We start from the raw sequence: 19,884 nt of genomic DNA on the forward strand, positions 1-19,884 counted from the left end.
TGTGTTCTAGAAATAAACTTTACTTACTTAACAAGAAACAGGGTTTAGAGAGCAATTCTCAACAAGGTACAAGGGAGGTACATAATCCTTGTGTTGTCCTTCGGGTCACTGGGACCCGAAGGACCACACAAGGGTTAACGTATTCTGACTTATTCAAAAGACGGAGCTTTAGGAGTTCCTCTCTTTTTCTTTTAAAGGATAACATTTTTGTAAGAGCTACACTGAAGTTGGCAGTTTGATAAATGCAAGTTATTTCAATTGATATTCTGTAATATTTCAATCTTTGTGTGCTAAAAAGGCACATCAATTCCTGTAGATGGCAATACACATTCTCCTTTTTTTGCCAAATAAATGAAAAGCTTTACATGATATATCTTTCTTTTTAATACTGTATCCTACATTGTGGATAATTAAGCTATATATCATATGCTGAAGTATAAGTGTTAAAGATTAAAAGAAAAAATAACAAGAACCGAAAACCGTGATACGAACTGAACCGTGGTTTTTGTGAACTGTACCACCCCTACTGGGTATTATGTTGAAAGTTTTGAATTCATTAAAAAATTGCTTAAAGCATTTAAACAAAGCTTTGTGTTGGAGTTTGTAAAATTCCAAAATCTTAATTTTGACTTAAATATTTTCATTTTCACTGTCAATACATATCTGTTCCAAATATCGGTTTCACTACTAATGGGTATCGGCCTTTAAAAACTACTATCGGTCGATCCCTACTGCAGAGCATTTAACAATACATATAAATCCCCTAAGTTGCAAGGGCCTCCATAGCTCTACCTTTTCACATTCTGGTAAGTACAATGACTTTTAGATAAACAACTGTAGACAGACCCATATCCCTGCAGTTTCTAGCACAAACATATCCTTTCGTAAAAATTTCATATAGTATTAATTGAGTCATTTTGGATTATATTTTGGGAGAAGTAACAGAGTGTGTTGGCCAATATTTGGTGGACCTGCAAGGATAGGAGAGCAACAATAGCTTGCAAGTGTTTTTTCTTTTCTTTTTAGTATGTAGGTGGCTCATTAAGACATAATGATTCATCTAAAACCTGCTGTAATTATTCAAAGGGCACATGACATGTAGTGTTTGTGGCCAATCTGCAATCCCTTGCTTCTCGTCCCACTTTCCTAAATAAGAATATCTGTGCAGTGCCAAGACATTTGCAGATACATGTATAATATCAAGTGTATACTTTCTATCACTAAAATAAAATGTACATATCAGAGACCACTAAAGGGATAATGAGTTGAATTCTGTCAAGACTAGAGTATTAGTTTTGGAAACGTTCCTTTTAAACACCAGGAGCCACCCTCTGCCATAACGATATAAATTTAATGCAGTTAATTCACAGAACTGAAGGGAGAATTCCTTTATTTCTCTCAACAGAGGGTGCCTGGTTCTGGCAGCCCAACGTTTCTGTAAGAAAACCAGGAGGAGCAGGGACACAAGCTGGCTGGAGTCCAGCCAGATTTTATTTATCCTTAAGCTAGCACTGCAAGGCCCGGGCTAAAAGCCATACTGGCTGGGAGATTTCACAAGGGTGGCAGGCCAAAAGACGTTGACACAGCCCTCCACAGATGCCAGCGTTGTGCCACTTACTCCCTGACTTTGACAGCTCCGGCAGAGCACAGAGAGCAAGGGATAAAGGGAAAGAGTGTGCACTGAATAAAAACAGATTACTTAGTTTTCAGAGACATAACAGGAAGAACAGCTGGATTAGATATTTTTGACTTTATTTTCAGAAAATATATCTTCTATTCATACTGTTATTAAAAGTATTTTTTTATAGACACAACCTACCATAGTGCTGAACACAAATGGTAGACCCTTACAGCACATGTTGCTCCTTCTAATAACAGTAATATATTTGTGAGAAATAAAACATTGATGATGCCTATTCCGCTGTGCATAAACAATCTTGTACTTGCAGTATGGTCATATAGCCAAATGATACTTGTCAATAGTTTCTTTTTCTTTTTTTTCGCATTTAAGTAAAGTCAGTGGTGTAAAAGGTCTCTTGTTGGTGTTTTAAAGTAGATTTGACTTGATTTGTTAATTTGATGCCCATTCACAACTATTCATGCCTGGAAGTTTGCGTGTCAAAAGATCTTGTTCCAAACCCACCAAAATACCCACAACCCAACAATGTTCAGGAACGCAACAAACAATTATTTTCAGTAACAATCTTTAAAATAACTAATATTAATGACAAATTCCCATTAGAGGTTCCCAATGTCCAAAGTGATGTCTTCAGCAGAGTGCAATTTACAATACACTTTTTTATTTTATTTTTTTTTGTTACATAAAAAATGTAAAAGTTCATGTTAGTCATCGTCACATATAATACTCAGATGATAGTGAAAGCGTTTACATGCAGTTTAAAAAAAACAGATTATATTCGGGTTAAGGCAATACCCTTTACTCCGGTTTAAAGCGGAGTTCTCATAATCCTGTTAACAGACCTAGATAACTCCTTTAGTAACCCGGGTATTCGTGCATGTATGTATACACTTCAACCGGGTAAAGATTGGATTCCCCTCCCCACTCTGCAGCAGTGGTTTTTGAACCAGAAATGATAGTCAGTGCTGTGGAAACCGTTGCTACGATACAACAAAACAAATGTAGGACTGTGCAGACTGTACGTGTGGACTGTGAGCACCAAATGCTATGTGAACATGTCCATGTATGCAGACACCCAATGTAGTATAAACAGATGTATGTTTATTAGCGCTGTCAATCGATTAAAAAAGATTAACTAATTAATCGCACAATTTGCTGTAGTTAATCACGATTAATCGCGTTTTTAAATTGAGACTGAAGCTTGTAGTAATGGATATTTAAATGCTAAATCACTTAACTTTGCAAATATGAAGAGAAAACAAACAAGGAAAGGTTCTGCTAAGTTCAGAATGTTTAATATCTTTCAGAACAACAGCAGCAACAATTTGGCTTATTTAGTCCTGCTGAAGGCTGCTGAAACGGCTCGAAACTGTCCGACTTGAGAGCAGATTTTTGTCACCACCCCCAATATTAGCCACATTCCTAATATACCATATTCTGAATAATATACAAATGTGTATATATATATATATATATATATATATATATATATATATATATATATATATATATATATATATATATATAAAAATTACAATCTAGGCAGTACTTAATATCATAAATATTATAATATACATAGTGTTTAATCTGAATGACTAAGAAAAGCATATATATCTAAACACAGAAATGCACATCAATATCAATATCAATGTTACACATTAAACCAGTAACCCAAAACCACAAAGGTGTATGTTGGCCTAAAGTGAAAACATTGAGTGTAGTTTTAGATAGCGACGCTCTGCACAGCAATCCATTACCAATGTATAGCGATTGACTACATTTCCCTTCCAGCACCGCAACCAGGAAGTAGCTTGTGTGACAGTGAGACGCACCAATTTCAAACATTTACTGGAATATAGTCACGGATACTATCGAGTCGACAGCGTTAAACATCAGACTGCAAATAAGGTTTTATCAGCGTGACCAACGTAACAGTTATCAAGCAAACAAATCGCGCACGTACATATCGGCAGCACAGCAGTAGCGCAACAGACAAATCAAACTTAAACCGCAGCTCAATGTAGCGAAACAGCAGCTTACCGGTGGCGCATCTCTCTTGACGAGACAACATGTCGGAACTAGTACTCGGTCCCGTTTATAGCCCGTGCTCATTCATTTCTGGATTCTAACACATCATCTTTTTTCTCTTTTGGGATCTTACTGGTCCATGTTTAAACTCTTGACTGGCCCGTAGGCCTACTTCAATCAGGTAAGTCCCTCCTAGAGTAGCGCCGCCAGCTCTTATGGAGACGTATTACGTTTCTCAGCCGCCACATGAAGTAAACAAACACAGCTGCGTTAATTTCGTTAATTTTTTTTAACGAGTTAAATTTAAAAAAACTAACGCAAAAATTAACGCGTTAATTTTGACAGCCCTAATGTTTATGTGATGAGTTTTGGAGTATATCCAGCACTTTAAGGTGCAATGAAGGCAGTTTTGGAGGAGCTACAGTATACTGAGAGTTTTTTAATACAGGAATTTGAAATTCAGCTCCATCCCTCAAAGAATCGGAATCGAGATTCAATAAGAACCGGAATCGAGAGGAAGAATCGGAATTGGAATCCGTATCGTTAATATCCAAACGATGCCCAACCCTATCCTTAGGTCAGGATGGGAATGAGTAATTTCATCTTTTTCACAGTTGGTGAGTTGGGAAGTGGATGGCATACAGTATGACTTTCTCCTGGTTGCAGTGGTGTATTTGAGGGTTCAAGGTAAAGTGCAAGCATTTTGGTCAAATCTAATGGCTTTTGCAGCCAATGGTATTGTTGTTTGTTGCTAGGTGGAAGAACTCTTCTTTTGTTATATCACAGGTTGATATATTGAAGTGTAAAATCCATCTCAAGTCCACAAACTGAGAAAATGTTATGTTTTACTTGTGGACATGGTCAGCTTATGGGTAGCCTCAGGTCATTTGTTACTTACCTGAGCTGAGCTGTGAATGTGCAGTTCAGTCATTTGAATCCTCTCCGAACAACTACAGTACAACATTTTTTTTTTTCTCTGCTCGTGGCAAATACAACTTCACTAGCTTTCAAAGCAGAGGAATATAGATGTTTGTTTTTGCCAAGTCCACTCCAAACAGTGCAGTGAACAGCATTAGGAGAGAGACTGCAAGTCAACATTTAGCCTACACAGTGAATGGAAGCCAAAAGGAGAGAGATGGCTCTGAGGGTCTCCATTTAAACATTTTGGCGTGTTATAACGCGTAACATATTGACTCAGGGGTAACACTTAATTTTACAGGTCTGTGATGTCCTAATAACTTCTCCTAATCATCTTTCTTTTTTTTTTAAGATTATTTATTTATTTATTTTTTCCCTTTTATTACAAGTGACAGTGGATAGACATGAGAGGGAAAGAGAGATGGGGGATGACACGCAGCAAAGGGCAACAGGTCGGATTCGAACCCGCTGCAGGACTCAGCCAACATGGAGCGAACGCTCTTACTGTGTGAGCTAGAGGCCGCCCCTCCTAATCATCTTTTGACATTAGTTTATTTTCCTGGAAAGAACTACATCATTTCTTTAATTTTGGTTTGTTGATGTCCAGAGACATTTTCTTGAAATTAACAACTAATTAATTAATTAAGTGTACTAACTGAACGCTATCTCCTGTACTCCATACCAAATTACTTTGTTCATTTCAGGAACTTTATGAATTTTAATATCAGTTTCTTTCATGGAAATTATAGGAGACCAAGGGATCCGGAAAATAAAATGTTACCGGCCAAGATTTGCTAGCATTTTGGGCTACAACTTAGGATCCTTTTCATTATTGATTTTATTTATCAACTTGTGCAAGTCATCAACTCACAAGTTTCCAAAGGTGAAATTGATTCTTTTTAACAATTCTTTTTGACTGACAACCAATAAATCAGAATAGATTCAGTTCAAGTCCCAGTACGGACCAAAGTACAGAGTGTGGGTTGGTAGCTGGAGAGATGCCAGTTCACCTCTTGAGCAAGGCACCGTACCCCCCAACCGCTCAGGGTGCTGGTCCAGCACTGGCAACCCACATCTCTCCATTTGTGCATGAATAGGTCCTGAGCATGTCTGTGTGTATTTCAGGCCTGTGTGTAGTGATTTCTAACAAAACAGAGTGTAAATTGTAATTTCCCCACTATCAATAAACAGTATAATAAATTAATAAAAAAACTGAAACTGTGACCAGCTATTATAAATCAATTTTCAAAATCGTCATTGGTTAAAAATGTCTAAAAATCGACTAATACATTTTAGCATAACAGGGAAAATTGTTACAAGTTTGTTTATGTAAAAGCATGTGTTGATGTGTAACAGAAACCTCAGTAATTGGATGTATTTGGAAAAGCAAAACTGATGTCTCAGTTTAGTTGTAGTCCCATTTTGAAACTAAACAGTGCAGACACATTAGGTATGTGCTTTGACCTGTAACAGGGACCACAGGAGCTCCATAATGATGCAGACCACTGCCTACAGCTTTGTCTGGTCATGTTTTGACAGACATTCCAAAGCTGTTGAAGGATGCGCAGTGAGAAGTTTTTTCCTCTTGTGTTTGTCTTCATTACCTTTCCTTTTTCTTGTCATCACAGTCTTGCACAAACACATTGAAAGATTTCAGCGACTGCTGCTGTGAAGGCAAACATTTTCTTTCTGACAACGTGTCAACAATTGGAGCTTTTAGTATTGTGAATGTTTTTTTTTCTCCACTTTATGCATACTTAACAAGATTATATTTAGTTTAGCCTCAAACCTTTCTAAATACCTCATAGCACAATTGCAGTTATGTTGTGTGGTGTTGCAGCTTTTAGCGTCGCTCCGAACAATATTTACATTGCCAGTAAAGGACTGTGAATTTAGATTTCTCTCCTGTTGTTATTATTACCATCAACAATCTCCAAAGATGTGCCAAAGTTTCCTTTGGCGCATCCTCATACTTTGGTCTGTAGTTTTCTATAATAAAGACCATTTTGTCAATGGCAAGCTTTTCTGCACTAGTGCATACACTTTTAAGTGCCAACAAGCCAATTCAAATTTCTAATTATGACGAAGACATTGCAAGATGCCTGCAAGGTAGAACTAAAGCCCTGCCAGCTAGATATTATGGCAATTGATGAAAACATGCCAGAATCATGTCACATAAACAGTATGTTGATGGTACCTTTTAACTTTATGGAACTGTGATAAATTATTTTGGGTCCATCTACAAAAATTAATGTCATGCAGTGTAATTTCAGTACTGAAGAGATCACCTCACCTTATTTGTTGTCATATATTTTTTAAATGGCTCTTTTTTCCTTTACACATCAAACTACAATGAAATGATGAAAAACCTTAAACATTTAGTCACATCCCACATTCTGCGTTGTTTTGAAGGTATTTAAAGATTTAGTTTCAAATATGTTCTATTTAAAAGGGGACAGTCTTACATGCACTAACTTTAGTGATTGTGTAATTAGCTGTGAGGTAATTTAAGTTTTAATTAGGTATATAACAAATACTCATCAATGACATTTCATTTGTTGTAAGGTTGCAGCCATATACACTGTTACCTCATTGGGTTTAAAGAGTTTGCAGATTATAACCTTCATAAAGCTTCAATAGAGTAGATACAGGATGTATTTGTAATGCTGTCATACAGACACATTTTTCATTATAAATTCATGGAAACTTTTCCATGACTTTTTAAAGGGAAAGTCAGGATTTTAAGAGGTGAGTTTATTCGCTGTTCTTTTAAGCCAGTGCGGTAACGTGTCATGTTGTTAAGCCTGTAGCTTTCCTTGGTAATCTTGGTCATCCATTACCTTTGTTACTGCACTCCAGGCAGTTTGTTTATTAGGTGGTAAGAAGCACTCTTTATTTTGGTTGGTCAGTTTACTCCTGCAGAACAGCAAGAAGTGTGAACAAGTGTGCAGCACTTTCCCTCTTTCAGACACATAAAAGAAATATACCATGCTCTCTCGCACCAGGGAGTTTAACAGGAGTTACGGTTGCATTAGCCAGCCTTTCATTTGGTGCATGGCATATTCATTTATTCAGAAGTTATAAAAACACAAAAGGTTTAGATAGATGGATAGATAGATAGATGTGCTTGGATTTAAACTTTAAGGTAATTAATCCCAAAGTGGGAAATTCTTGTGTTAAAGCAGCAGGTTATCCAGGTATTGCACGGGAACACCAAATATTGTAAATATACATGATCAACAATAGAAGAGAGAAATATATATCAGTAGAAAATACACAACAAATTAAATAAATAAAAATAGCTCAATACAGAATACAGTACAATCAAAAAACTGGTAAACTGGTAAATGGTAAATATGAACAATTTACTAGAATACACTATATATATATATATATATATATATATATATATATATATATATATATATATATATGCTGAATTAAAGGAACAATGCAATTAGGTAGAGTGGGAGGATGCAGATGTGCAAATTCACCATGTGCAATATTATTGAAGGAGCAAAACGTTAAAATCAGTTTGCTTTTCTTTTAACCTCTTCAGTCCTGCTAAGAGCTCCCACACCACCTTTGCACTTGTTTTTATGACACACTGCATCGTCTGAGCAGCTGCCAAGAAGAGAAAACACTTTTATTGTTCCTCGACAGACAGCCAACCTGATCCTTTGTGAGCTGGCACACTGGTACATTCATGACTACTTGAGCCGGATCCACGCATTCAAACATGATCTGCTCAGGGGAGGTTAGACTGAGAAGATAATGATCCACCATATGTTCCTGTTTTTATTCCACCTCACCGAACACTTATACATATAGGGTGCCTCTGTGCTTATATCAGCAAACATATCTGGAGTGCTTGGATACGATTGTGCACGTCCTAGACTATATTCACAACCTTCCACTTCCGGGATTGCTCCGTTGCCGCCGGAAAGTTCGCCATATGTCCTTCTTTTCGGCTGGATGTCCGTTACCTTCCACTTTCTTTCGTTGGAATTTTAATCTTTGGTCGATCTCTGCAGGGTAAATCGAGAAAGCTAGCTGGACTATCTGTCCAATCTAAGTTTTCTGTTGCACGACTAAAACAACTTTTGAACGTACACATTCCACCAAAACAAGCCGCCCATGACGATTGCGATTGGTTTAAAGAAATGCCAATAAACCAGGTCACGTTTCTCTCCCATCTAGGAATGCTGTGTGGACTAGCCAGACCCTCCTCCGCGCAGTGCTGTGGAGGAATGTCTGGTAATGCAAGACCATGCACGACCCAATGTGTGCACATGCGTCATTCCATTTACTGAAACTCAATGCGAAGGTTTATGAAGAAATATTGCTTACTTTAGATGCTATACATGTACACGTCACCCTTCTCACTAGTGACCCTTGACTTATTGACCTGTGCTTTTGCTTATTTTGTCATTAAATTGGCTGTAAGATGTAAAAAAATATATAAGCTCATTTAAAAAAAAACAGAGTTGCCTTCTCCTGGAAGATCATAAACATCACCACATCAAAGGATAAAACTCACATTTATCTTACTAACTACAGATATATGTATTTTAAAATAGCTCTAGACAGTCAATGTTATGCAATAAATTGTAGTATTATCCTACACAAAAAGCTGCCCCAAACAGTTTTCTATTTCTATATTTTATGGGAAACTCAAAGCAGTATTCCATATGGGCCTGATAAAGACTTTCAAAATGAAAAACACTGAATTACACTGAAGTAGATGGACATACCATATTTAATATAACATAAATAAAAATGCCATTATTCAATCCTTCATTGTGCTTTTGAGTCAAAGTCACATTCTTGAACAAAATGGGAAAGAGTTGTAAAGAGTTTCTCTGCAACATAAGTTGTTTTAAGACTGTCCTTTCAGGCTCGCCGTCTTCTAACATGACACCCTGTGACACCATATTTCTTGGTTCTTGACAGATGACTGTCTGGGACATTTCTGTGGTAAACACGTCTGGAGACGCTTTCCACTCGTAAGCAATTTGTTTCCTCCTTGACAGCAAACACGTAACATGAGCCAACAGATAACTCCTTGAGGTTGCCGGACACTAGTGAGGCTGCGTAACACCGGTGTACACAGTTTAGATGGAAATATGGAAAGTTCCTAGTCTCTAAAATTATTTTACAACCCAATTTTAAAGTAACACTCTGTAACACAAGAGCTGATACTGTTCTGAACACATAATAAGTTTGTATATAAATTAAATATAATTCAGCTTCGATCCTTCAATGTTTTTTTTCAACGTGATTTCCAAAAGAAAAAAAAACTATATTTTGACCAGTTGACCAATAACTAGAGATTGCAATCTTTTTTAAAACAAACATAAAATCCCCAAATCCAATGATTCAACACTAAAATACATGTATAACACACATATATAAACATAACCTAGAGTTGAATCATATACCAGCCCTCCTTATGTTTGCTCTTTAAACCAGCATATCATCTGAGAGATGTTAGCTGTTGGATCCTGCAGAGCCTAAACAGAGAGGCCCCCTGTGCCACAGCAATGTATTTACATTCTAATATATGTGATGGACCTGCTTGATAAGGCTTTGGGCAGTTCTGCAGCATCAGGGGAAAAAGGAAGAGCTCAGGGCTCACTGCCAGCAACAGCAGTGGTAGGCACCTTTTTAGCAGTAGAGGACACACAGGCTAATGGATCCTCAGTCTCCCCTGATGACACAGCCACAGCATGCTTTCTCCTCACTGAGCATTAGGAGATGTCAAGGCAAAGTCAACCTGCTGGAAAAACAGAAAACTTGTCTCTCCGTTACTAAGACTCTTACTGGTTCTGTCATCTCTGGCTTTGTGCCAGTAGTTATCTGGATGTGATGGCTTCCATGCCCCTGTTCATAAACACCACCAGCATCATAATATTGTGCTTTTGTCTCCCATCAGCCAGGAGGTTAAATGCAAAACTCTTTCAGGAGGAAACACCTGACCCCATCAGATTCCAACCAATGTAACATGTCAGCAGTGGAGGTCAATTAACATAAACTGGGACAAGTAATACAAGTAGAGCTGGGCGATTTTTTTTTTTTTTTTTATAAAAAACTCGATTTACGATTCAATTCCCCCCCCCCACCCCCCCCCTTCCATTTAAAACAAAATAACTGCGAACTGTAAATATATTTTAAAAATATATATTTATTGTATTTAATTAAAGTGCATCAACATAAACAAAATTGCAAAGGCAAACCCTTTCTCTAACTGAAAAGTCACTGTGCAGTGTGCAACAAAGATTGTTAAACATCCAAATTATTTATTTACTGTATAATGAACCGTAAGGCTGCATGGTTCGGCTCGACCACAGGTCAGTAGTGGCAGCATAAAAGTCACTTCCCTTCAACTTGCTTATTATCTTTTGCCGAGTGTTGTTATACAGCTGAGGAAGAGCAACATCAGAGAAATACTTGCGGCTAGGTACTGTATATCGAGCGTCCAAAACTTTCAGCATGTTGTTAAACCCTCTCTTCTCAACAGAGTAAACTGGCAGAATATCCGTAGCTATGTAGAGGGTAATTGCCTGACTACTACTGAAGAGGGGGAGAAAAAAAAAATCAAAAAAAACGATTTTTTGAAAATATTAATCGATTTGACCTACCAACTCGATTTTTAAATCAAATCAATTTTTTTTCCCAGCCCTAAATACAAGCAATTAAATTTTCAACTGCAAAGGAAGGCCTGAATTGGTCCGTGGAAATAAATGTCTTTCTGCTGCAGGCAAATCATAAAATCCACAGAATTTTGTAGTTAGGTTGCATGAACATTGATATGCAGACAAAAATATACAGCCTGTGCTTGAGTTATGTCATGATGTACACAAAAATCCAAAATTTCTAGGCTTTTCACCAATTACAACTTGGAGCCATTGGATGAGATAATCCCAGTGCAGTTTCCCCTCCAAAACAAGAAAACTATTTTGGAAAAATGTTGAAATTTGCGTGCGTTGAAGTTTGGATTGGAACCAAGTGGAAGAATCTTTACACATTGGTGGATTTATTGGTTTTGGTATTGGTCTAATTGCTAAAACATTAGAGATCATTCTCAGTCTTGTATATGCAGTTTGATGTGAGTAATGACAGAGGAGGAGAGGTGAGCTTATGTCCACCTGTCAACAGCTCTTCTTGCTAGTGGATCATGTATGCTTGGCTAGATGACAGTTGCGCTTTTTTTTTGTTTAGGATTTTTGTCTGTTTACAATTATCTGGATGATCAATTCAGATCAAGTTTGGGATTGTGATGAAGGAAAAAAGGGGGGGGGGGAAAAAAAAAAAAAAAAGTTTGGGGGGGGTTTTTTTTTTTTTGTTTTTTTTTTTTTTTTTTTTTTTTTTTTTTTTTTTTTTTTTTTTTTTGGCTGGGATCATACTTGTCAAAACTGTTCAGTTACATTGTAGTCTCCTAAGCGTCAATTGCAAGCTGTCATGTATCGTCATTGAGGCTAATGGTAGATCATAGCCTATTTTTCAAGCAACTTTGGCATCTTTTGTAGAAACATTTATGGTTTCCAGAGGATGAGTCCTAAACACTTGGTGATCCCCTGGCTTTTCCTCTATAGCGCCACCATAAGGTTCACATTTGTGATTTCTAAGAACTGTGATCCCCTGACTTTTCATCTAGTGCCATCATGAGGTCAACATTTCATTATGTCCAATACTGTTTATACAACATCTTTCTGAGTTTTAGCTGCCTAACTTCAACAATACCTTGACGATAGTCTATTTGCCTAACCACACACTAAACCTTAACCAAAAGGTTTTGTTGCCTAACCGTGCCAGACTGTGTGAATAACCAATGCAAAATGCTGACATTGAACGTTCAGAAACCTCATCATTGAACAGACTCCAGGGTTTCACAGAATTGTCCAGTATCAGCATTCTGTCTAGCAAGTAGATTGCAATTCAGTGTGTAGATCCTCCCGAGAGACGAATGATGATTAAGTCTCATGAAGACCCTTGGGGAGGTGCTTGTCTGCTAGTCGTGTCTGCCTGACCCTCTTAGCAAAAAGGACATGTAGGAGCATTGCCTTTTGGGCTCATTACCTGGGTCCACTGCCTGTTAGGCATGGGGCAGGGTCAAGGGATATATCTAGTCTGGAACTAAATACATCTAATACAGCAGAAGAAATTGATAGGTGAGTGAAGAAAGTGTCTAGAAAAAAATGTGAAACAGTTGCGATTGCGCAAGAGACAGCCAGTGAAGATCAACATGTTAGTTAAGTGTCAAATATTTAACAGCCACTCAACAGTTTATCCACACTTGGAGCTGTGTTAATGCAGAGAGAGAGAGGACTACAGGTTGCCTGTTGAAAGAGAAATTCTCTAGAGGGATTGATGTCATCAGTTAATCCTATTAAAGTTAAACCCGTAATCATTTGTATCTTTAATTAAGATATTGATTTTCCTCCTCTTTCCTACCTACTCCAAAGCATGTCTTAAAATGAAAGGAAATAGTCAGAATATCTGACACTTTTTATGTCTCTCTTCCCTTAGGTGTCTGCTATAAAATTTAAAGTGAATTGTATTGCAGCTAGATCCACTTTGTTTTATTGGTTAACCGAAATGAGTGAGAATGTTGTAAGACATAATGAAACATGCTTAATGTTATTTGTGTCATTAAGCCCTTATGACAGTGTTATCTACAGTGGGTTGCCACTCTGGTTTTTCTTTATACATCTTGTGGCTTTTTGACCTCTAATTGCATAATGTATGATGTTCATCTAAGATTGAGTGAATTTGACGAAGTTACAGCAACCCAGGGCGTGAACTTCTAAGACCTCTCTCAGTATTATTCTTAAACCACATCAAAAATGAAATGAAAAACATAGGGAAAGGTCGACGCTTCTGTAGTTGGCGCTTCTGCTGCCACCCACTCAGTCCTACGTAGCTGATGGGTTTGGCCTTAAGCTGTGTGGTGACCTTTTATAACATCAAAGTCTTGTTTGAGTAGAAACGCACGCACGCGCACGCCACGCACGCACACACGCACACAAACAAACACAATCAATTAATACACTTTTTAAACAAAGAATACTGTATACACCTTTTGCACTTTAACAACTTTGAATATGTGCCTGATACACTCATGCAACTCTTGTGGACCTCACACAAATGCTTTGCACATGAACACTCAAAACTACATCAACAACAAATCAAATTTTATTAGTGACCGTTTGGGAATTAGGATTTTTGGCAAACCCCTCTATATTTAAGGCTTTTCCCAGATTTGATTTTGTGCAAAACCATTAGCAGCTATAATCAATATTTTTATATTAACAATGGATCACATGACTACTTGTATGTGGAAGTGTTGGCTGGTCGTTATGAATCCACATATAATTATCACCTGACTCTGCAGTTCCCCTCAGCTCTATGAAGCTTTATAATGCCTTTCAGCTCACTGTTTGGATTTTCAGGCCCACACCCTAACTAATTTGGTTGACTCTTACAGCTCTCATGGCAGCTGTTTTCAGCAAAAAAAAATTATTGGTGCTGCCTGCCCAGCACCAAATGACAGTTAGAGTTAACATAATGAACATTAAAAACAGCAATTAAAAGCCAGATATTTCCCTCAGGAGTTGTTGGTGACCAAAATGGAGCTTAAAGAGTGAATCTTTTTTTTTTTTTAAAGATTATTTCTTTGGCATTTTAGGCCTTTATTTGATAGGACAGCTTAGATATGAAAGGGGAGAGAGAAGGGGAATGACATGCAGCAAAGTGCCACAGGTCGGAATTGAACCCGTGGCTGCCGAGGCGGGGACTGAGCCTCTGTACATGGGGCGCACACTTTACCAGGTGAGCTACCCAGGCGACGCAGTGAATATTGGACTTGCAAAGAAACCCAACTATAAATGAAATAATTGATTGCTTCACATCTGTTAAATGTGTAAATAGCCAAGTTTTTGCTAACGAGTTTGCCAAATCAACTTTAGTAGGTAATAAAAATGTCAGTGTTGTATTTACATCTTGTTTCCACTGCTCCCAAGTGGCCAAAAAATATCAGTCTTTGCAGGTTTAAAGTGTTCGATATCACATCTAAAGTTTGAGTCCTCAATGGATAATCTGCACTCTTACTTTGTTTGGTTCCCCTTTTCTATTCTGTCCACTCTGTAATACAATATGCAATTAAAATCTTCAGATGCATCAAAAGGCCTCTATACTAAAGCCCCTCTGGAGCGACGGATACATAGAAGTGCCTGCACCCATGTGAATTTCTCAGCCAAGCGAAGAGCAGAGTCTTTTCAATTACCTTCCTGCTGTTTTTCTGTATTTAAATTCATCCCTCACTTTCTTTATTGTGCTCTCCCTACAACTGGGATCAGCTCAATAACAGCCAGCATGAGAGCCTGAATAATGACACTGAAAATTTCCTATTCTTGTCGGCGGAAGTATTTTTCGCTGTCTCCCCTCCCCTGTTGTCGTATACAAAGCAGTGTGAGCAGGAACGTGTAGGAATAATATATTTTGTGATATTCCAGTTGTGTGGATATGAGGGTGTGACTGTGGGGTAAATGAAACACTCGGCACTCTAGATTAATGGACCAGAGATGGCATTGGCACAGCACGTCAACGGCTCGCTGCCGATGTGGCGTGCTATCAGACTGGCGATGAAGATGCAGGAGACTGAAATGTGCTTCAAGTTAATGGGGTACACACTGCTCGCACAGCAGCAGAAAGTTCTGCCACAAATGAGGAGGACACTCTGGCTCTGAGGCTTGCTTTTGATTATGTTGAAAGATTGTTTGCTCTCCCTATTCGGCAATTGGCTGGAAACATGCTCATGAGAGAGTAGAGGCCTTTTCATCTGTGTGCGATAACCATTATCTGAAATGGCTGGTTGTAAATCAAAATTTGAGCAGTTGTGGGGAGGCTCTCTGACAGCGAAAGAAAAGAACACAGAGTAATGAAAAAATGTGTAGTGTGGTGTTTGAAAGCTTTCTTTAAATTGACTTTTCAGAATAATTACCTTGGAAAAACCTGTTGCTTTCCACTCTTTTGCAGGGAAAATGTCAAATATACGTGCAGTCAGGAAGAGGCAACAGCTGAATAACTTGGTTGCCATGGTTACAGAGCTAGCCAGGCCGGGATACACCGTTGTGGATTTCTGCAGTGGAACGGTACGTGTATTCATCCATCAGTCCAGCTATGCATGTATATTTATCACTGCCGCTCCATTAGCAGCCAGCTGAAAGGAGCTAGTTCTCATATTCCCTCATGTTTTCCTTGCCTCTTTAAATGACTTTTGTCGTTGACCAGTGTACACAGACAGACTGGGAATTCCACTCATGAAAATGCATGCTCAGAGATGTAGCGTTGCATGGCGAGAAGGTCAATGTTTGGTTGGAAAGGGCAGCACTAATCATAACTCATTGATGCCCCCTGCGTGCTGTTTTCCTATAGTGTATTTTTATTTTTTCTCTTTGTGCTGTCTCTCAGGGCCATGTAGGGATTGTTCTGGCTCACACACTTCCAGATTGCCAGGTAACGTTTGTATTTTGTGTGTGTGTGTGTGTGTGTGGTATCATTGAATTGTGTTGCTTTGTTAGGTAATTTTGGACTCTGTTAACCTTTAACAGACATTTGTCATTATTTTTGACATTTTAAAAACTAAAAGATCAGTACATCAACCATTATTAATAATGATGAAGTGATTATTATTCATCATTAAATGCATCCGTACAATACTGCTGTATTGTTGTGATGTGACTTACTGAAGAACTGGTCATGTAATGTTTTGTCCTAATGTACTTTTTTTTTTTATCTAATAAAAATGCCTCATGTTTCTGTTGCATTAATTAAAGTCTGTGTTTATTGTTCATTTTGATAGCTTTTATAAGATAGTTTTTTTTGTTGCCATACATTGAAACTTTATTATTGCATCTGAAAAAGTAGCAATTGCATGCAGCTTTGTGAGTTTATTCTGTCTTTATTCAAGGTCATCCTCATAGAAAACAAAGAAGAGTCCTTGGTCAGGGCCCAGAGTCGTAGCGCTGAGCTCGGTCTGAAAAACATTGGCTTCATTCAGGCCAATTTGGACTACTTTACCGGACCGTTTCACATTGGGGTGAGCATAGCAAGTAACACTATACAAAAAAATTTACCTTTGCATTCATTTTGTCTCCATTTGTATGACGATCCATAGATTCTGTAGACAATATTCAAGTGACTTAAATATTTAAGATTAAGCTAATTATTGGTAATGCAAGTAAATGCAATGTAAAACTTGTTTGTGATGGTAAAAATCACAAATAAACCAAAGCTTTAACTGGACATACAATTGAGTATTCAACTGTAATCACAAGTTAATGTTTAATTTCCACATTAGAATTTTCAAGCAAATCAAATTGCTTTTCACACATATACAATAGCTTTCTAACAGACCAGTGAAAAAATTATTCTGACAGTGAAAATGTAATTAGCACTGACATTTGGTGTGCACATTTTGAAGCTTAAAGGGACTGTTTATCTATTTGTCTAGATTGTTTTGGTGTGAGTTGCCCAGTGTTGGAGATATTGGCCGTAGAGATGTCTGCCTTCTTTCTAATATAATGCAACTAGATGGCACTCGGCTTGTGGTGCGCAAAGCACCAATCCAGAAATCATGACCCGGTTACAAGATAATCAACAGACCTTGTTGTGAGCTGTTTCATGTAGGAACTATTTGCATTCTACACCCGCCAACTGTATCACTGGGCAGAAGGAAGCATACTCATGGACGAGAGGCTCGTCCTCCTCGGCTGAGCTGTAACTGAAGCTAACCAATACCAACGCTACAGCTCAGCCGAGGAGAGCGCTGTCACCATCTAGTTGCATTATATTAGAGAAAGACAGACATCTCTATGGCCTATATCTCTACCACAGGGCAACTCACACCAAAACTATTTATATTAATGAATAGCACTACAGGTAGAGGCAAAATTTCACTTCACTTTAAGAGGCAAAATCTCTTTTGTTCATTAAAATACAGAGAATCAAGCTACTGTAGTCCCACTGCCATAATAATCATCTTATTAGGCTACATAAAAAAGACAATGTGTTTACATCAACAGTTCCATGACATTGATTCATTTTACTGAATAAAATTATGTAACAGCCTTATCAACAGGGCAGTCATCCAGTTCTATGTTTCTATAATTTATCTAAGACGTTAGCATGAGGTTTGAAAGCATTGCTGTCAAAACAGTTGCCATCATTTGTCTTATGTTATGTGCAACATTACCTTTTCTGTTAAATGTTAATAATGAAAATCAAGCCAATAACTCAGTGCTTCTCATTTCTGATTATGTATTGAAATAGAGGCGTAAACCCCTTTGATTAACACTGCATAAACGTGTTACTTTCTACTCTGCCACAATCACAACTTTACTGCGAGGTGTCTGAACGTTGTATATTTAGTCCTATAATATTTTTATATTTCGGAGAAGCTCATGAAGCTCAGAAATGTTATTTCCTCATCCTTTTTCAGAAACTGTAAATGCCAACGTGCAATTATTTTTGTCATTGCTGCTAAGATGACATTTCATTTCCTGAAGTGGAGCTTTTAATCAGAACCCTTTTAGTGCTCTGCACTTCAGTCAGGCGGTGTATGTCACTTTCCTCTGTGATTATTGAAAAGCCAAAAGGCAGTTTTACGCAGAAAATGAAGGACAATGGTAATGTCAGGGTTAAATGTTTTCCTCAAAGAGGCTTGGTTTTGATGATTTTGTTTACTTTGAAAAAATCTACCATCCTTATGGTTTTAAATTTAGCCAAGATCTTAAGAGTTATGCTTTCATTAAAGGCTTGGGAGACATCTTTGAAAAGAAGGTTGCAGGCCATTTCAAGTTTTATGGAGTTAACTTGGCCATGTCACACTTTTACTTCTTAATTCATCACACATTTTATATCTGCCAGGACTGCAGTTCTGCCTGTTCGTGTTTATTAAGCTTAAAGATCCAGCTTAGTAAATGTGTTTAATTTTGCACAGCTACCTGCAACAACAGAATCATTTTTTTACTAGCTTTCAAACGCCATGCTTTAAAGGGGACGAAACAATCTAAAATCCAGCATTGGGTAACGCTCTTCAACTGCAAGTCGAAACCATCGCTAGTCCTTTTTAAAACACCCACCTTCATCTACAGAGTTCTCGACTTCTCGAACTGATAATTACTTTCAATTTAGAGGTCCTTAACTGTGGTTGTTAATTGGCTGTTTGAATCTGGCTGTGTCACACAAAAACAGGTCTTTGGAATTTAAAAACATGTTGCTCTCACCTTATGAAGAGTCCCTGAATTCCTGTTTCCACACATTTTGCTTTTCCATACAATCTTTATTGTCATCATTCTTGATCATTGGTTGTTATTTATGTGTCTCAGGTCAGTGTCATCCCACAAACATGTTGGGGAGATCCATCTTCCTGCCATTTGTTATAGCCCAGTTTCAGAAAAGCCAGCTGTTCTAGTAGCCTAGCTTTAACTCTCTCTGGGACATATAGTAGTATAATATATAATAGGAATATATTTGTACCTGCTGTAATTAGAAGCTATTGTTCCAACATCGTCACTCCACTGAGACCCGTTCCATTTGGCAAGAAACAAACCGCACAGATTATTCTTCTCTACAATACATGGGTGTTTTTTTGTAGCCTAGTCAAAGAGTTTATGCACACACACATGGATTTCAAATTAATTTTAAGCTTTATATATGAAACAGGTGCTGAAGTTTGTCCTTTTCTGCACTGCTTGAGATTCTTACCTCAACAGCTATGCAGCCTCAGCTGTTGCTTTGTCTTAGCTTCTTCCTGCTTGACACAGATATTTCTACCCGAAGGAGCCACCCATCACACTGATTTTAATCCTGCTATGTATAATACATGGTCCCATTTTTAGTCACACTCATTTAATCGGGCTAATTAAGTTAAGGTGTCCCTATTCTTAGTCAGTGTCTGCTCTTTCTGTCTGCAGTTGCATGTCCCAGGTGTTAGACTGGTATTAGAACGATCCTCTACATACAGTGTATTTTTTTTTAATGCTTTCTCCTGCCAGATAACATTGAGCCAACTCACCTTGGAGGCAGGAAAAGTTGTGGAGCTTGAAGTTGATTTGGATTTTATTTTACTCCATCCAGGTCCATTATTGGTTCTGCTTCAGGGTCTGATTGTTTGCAATTGATTTTTCTTCTTTATGTTTGAATGAAGAACAATGTACTTACTGTTATTAGTTTAAGCCTTATGTATGTGACCAATTCCAATACGGCTTTATCAGCTGATGTCATTTAAGGGTTCC

General features: G+C 37.8%; 1 protein-coding gene across 1 annotated transcript in view; it reads left to right on the forward strand.

The window, feature by feature from the left end:
- The window catches only part of gstcd (glutathione S-transferase, C-terminal domain containing), a 52,997-nt gene that overhangs the window by 22,174 nt on the left and 10,939 nt on the right, over positions 1-19,884 (forward strand). Inside the window, exons 6-8 of the mRNA XM_039800131.1 lie at positions 15,623-15,738; positions 16,058-16,102; positions 16,557-16,685. Coding sequence (XP_039656065.1) covers positions 15,623-15,738; positions 16,058-16,102; positions 16,557-16,685 — 290 coding nt within the window. The remainder of the gene's footprint in view (positions 1-15,622; positions 15,739-16,057; positions 16,103-16,556; positions 16,686-19,884) is intronic.

This window comes from Perca fluviatilis, chromosome 1 (genome assembly GCF_010015445.1).
Source record: "Perca fluviatilis chromosome 1, GENO_Pfluv_1.0, whole genome shotgun sequence".
Classification (NCBI taxonomy): domain Eukaryota; kingdom Metazoa; phylum Chordata; class Actinopteri; order Perciformes; family Percidae; genus Perca; species Perca fluviatilis.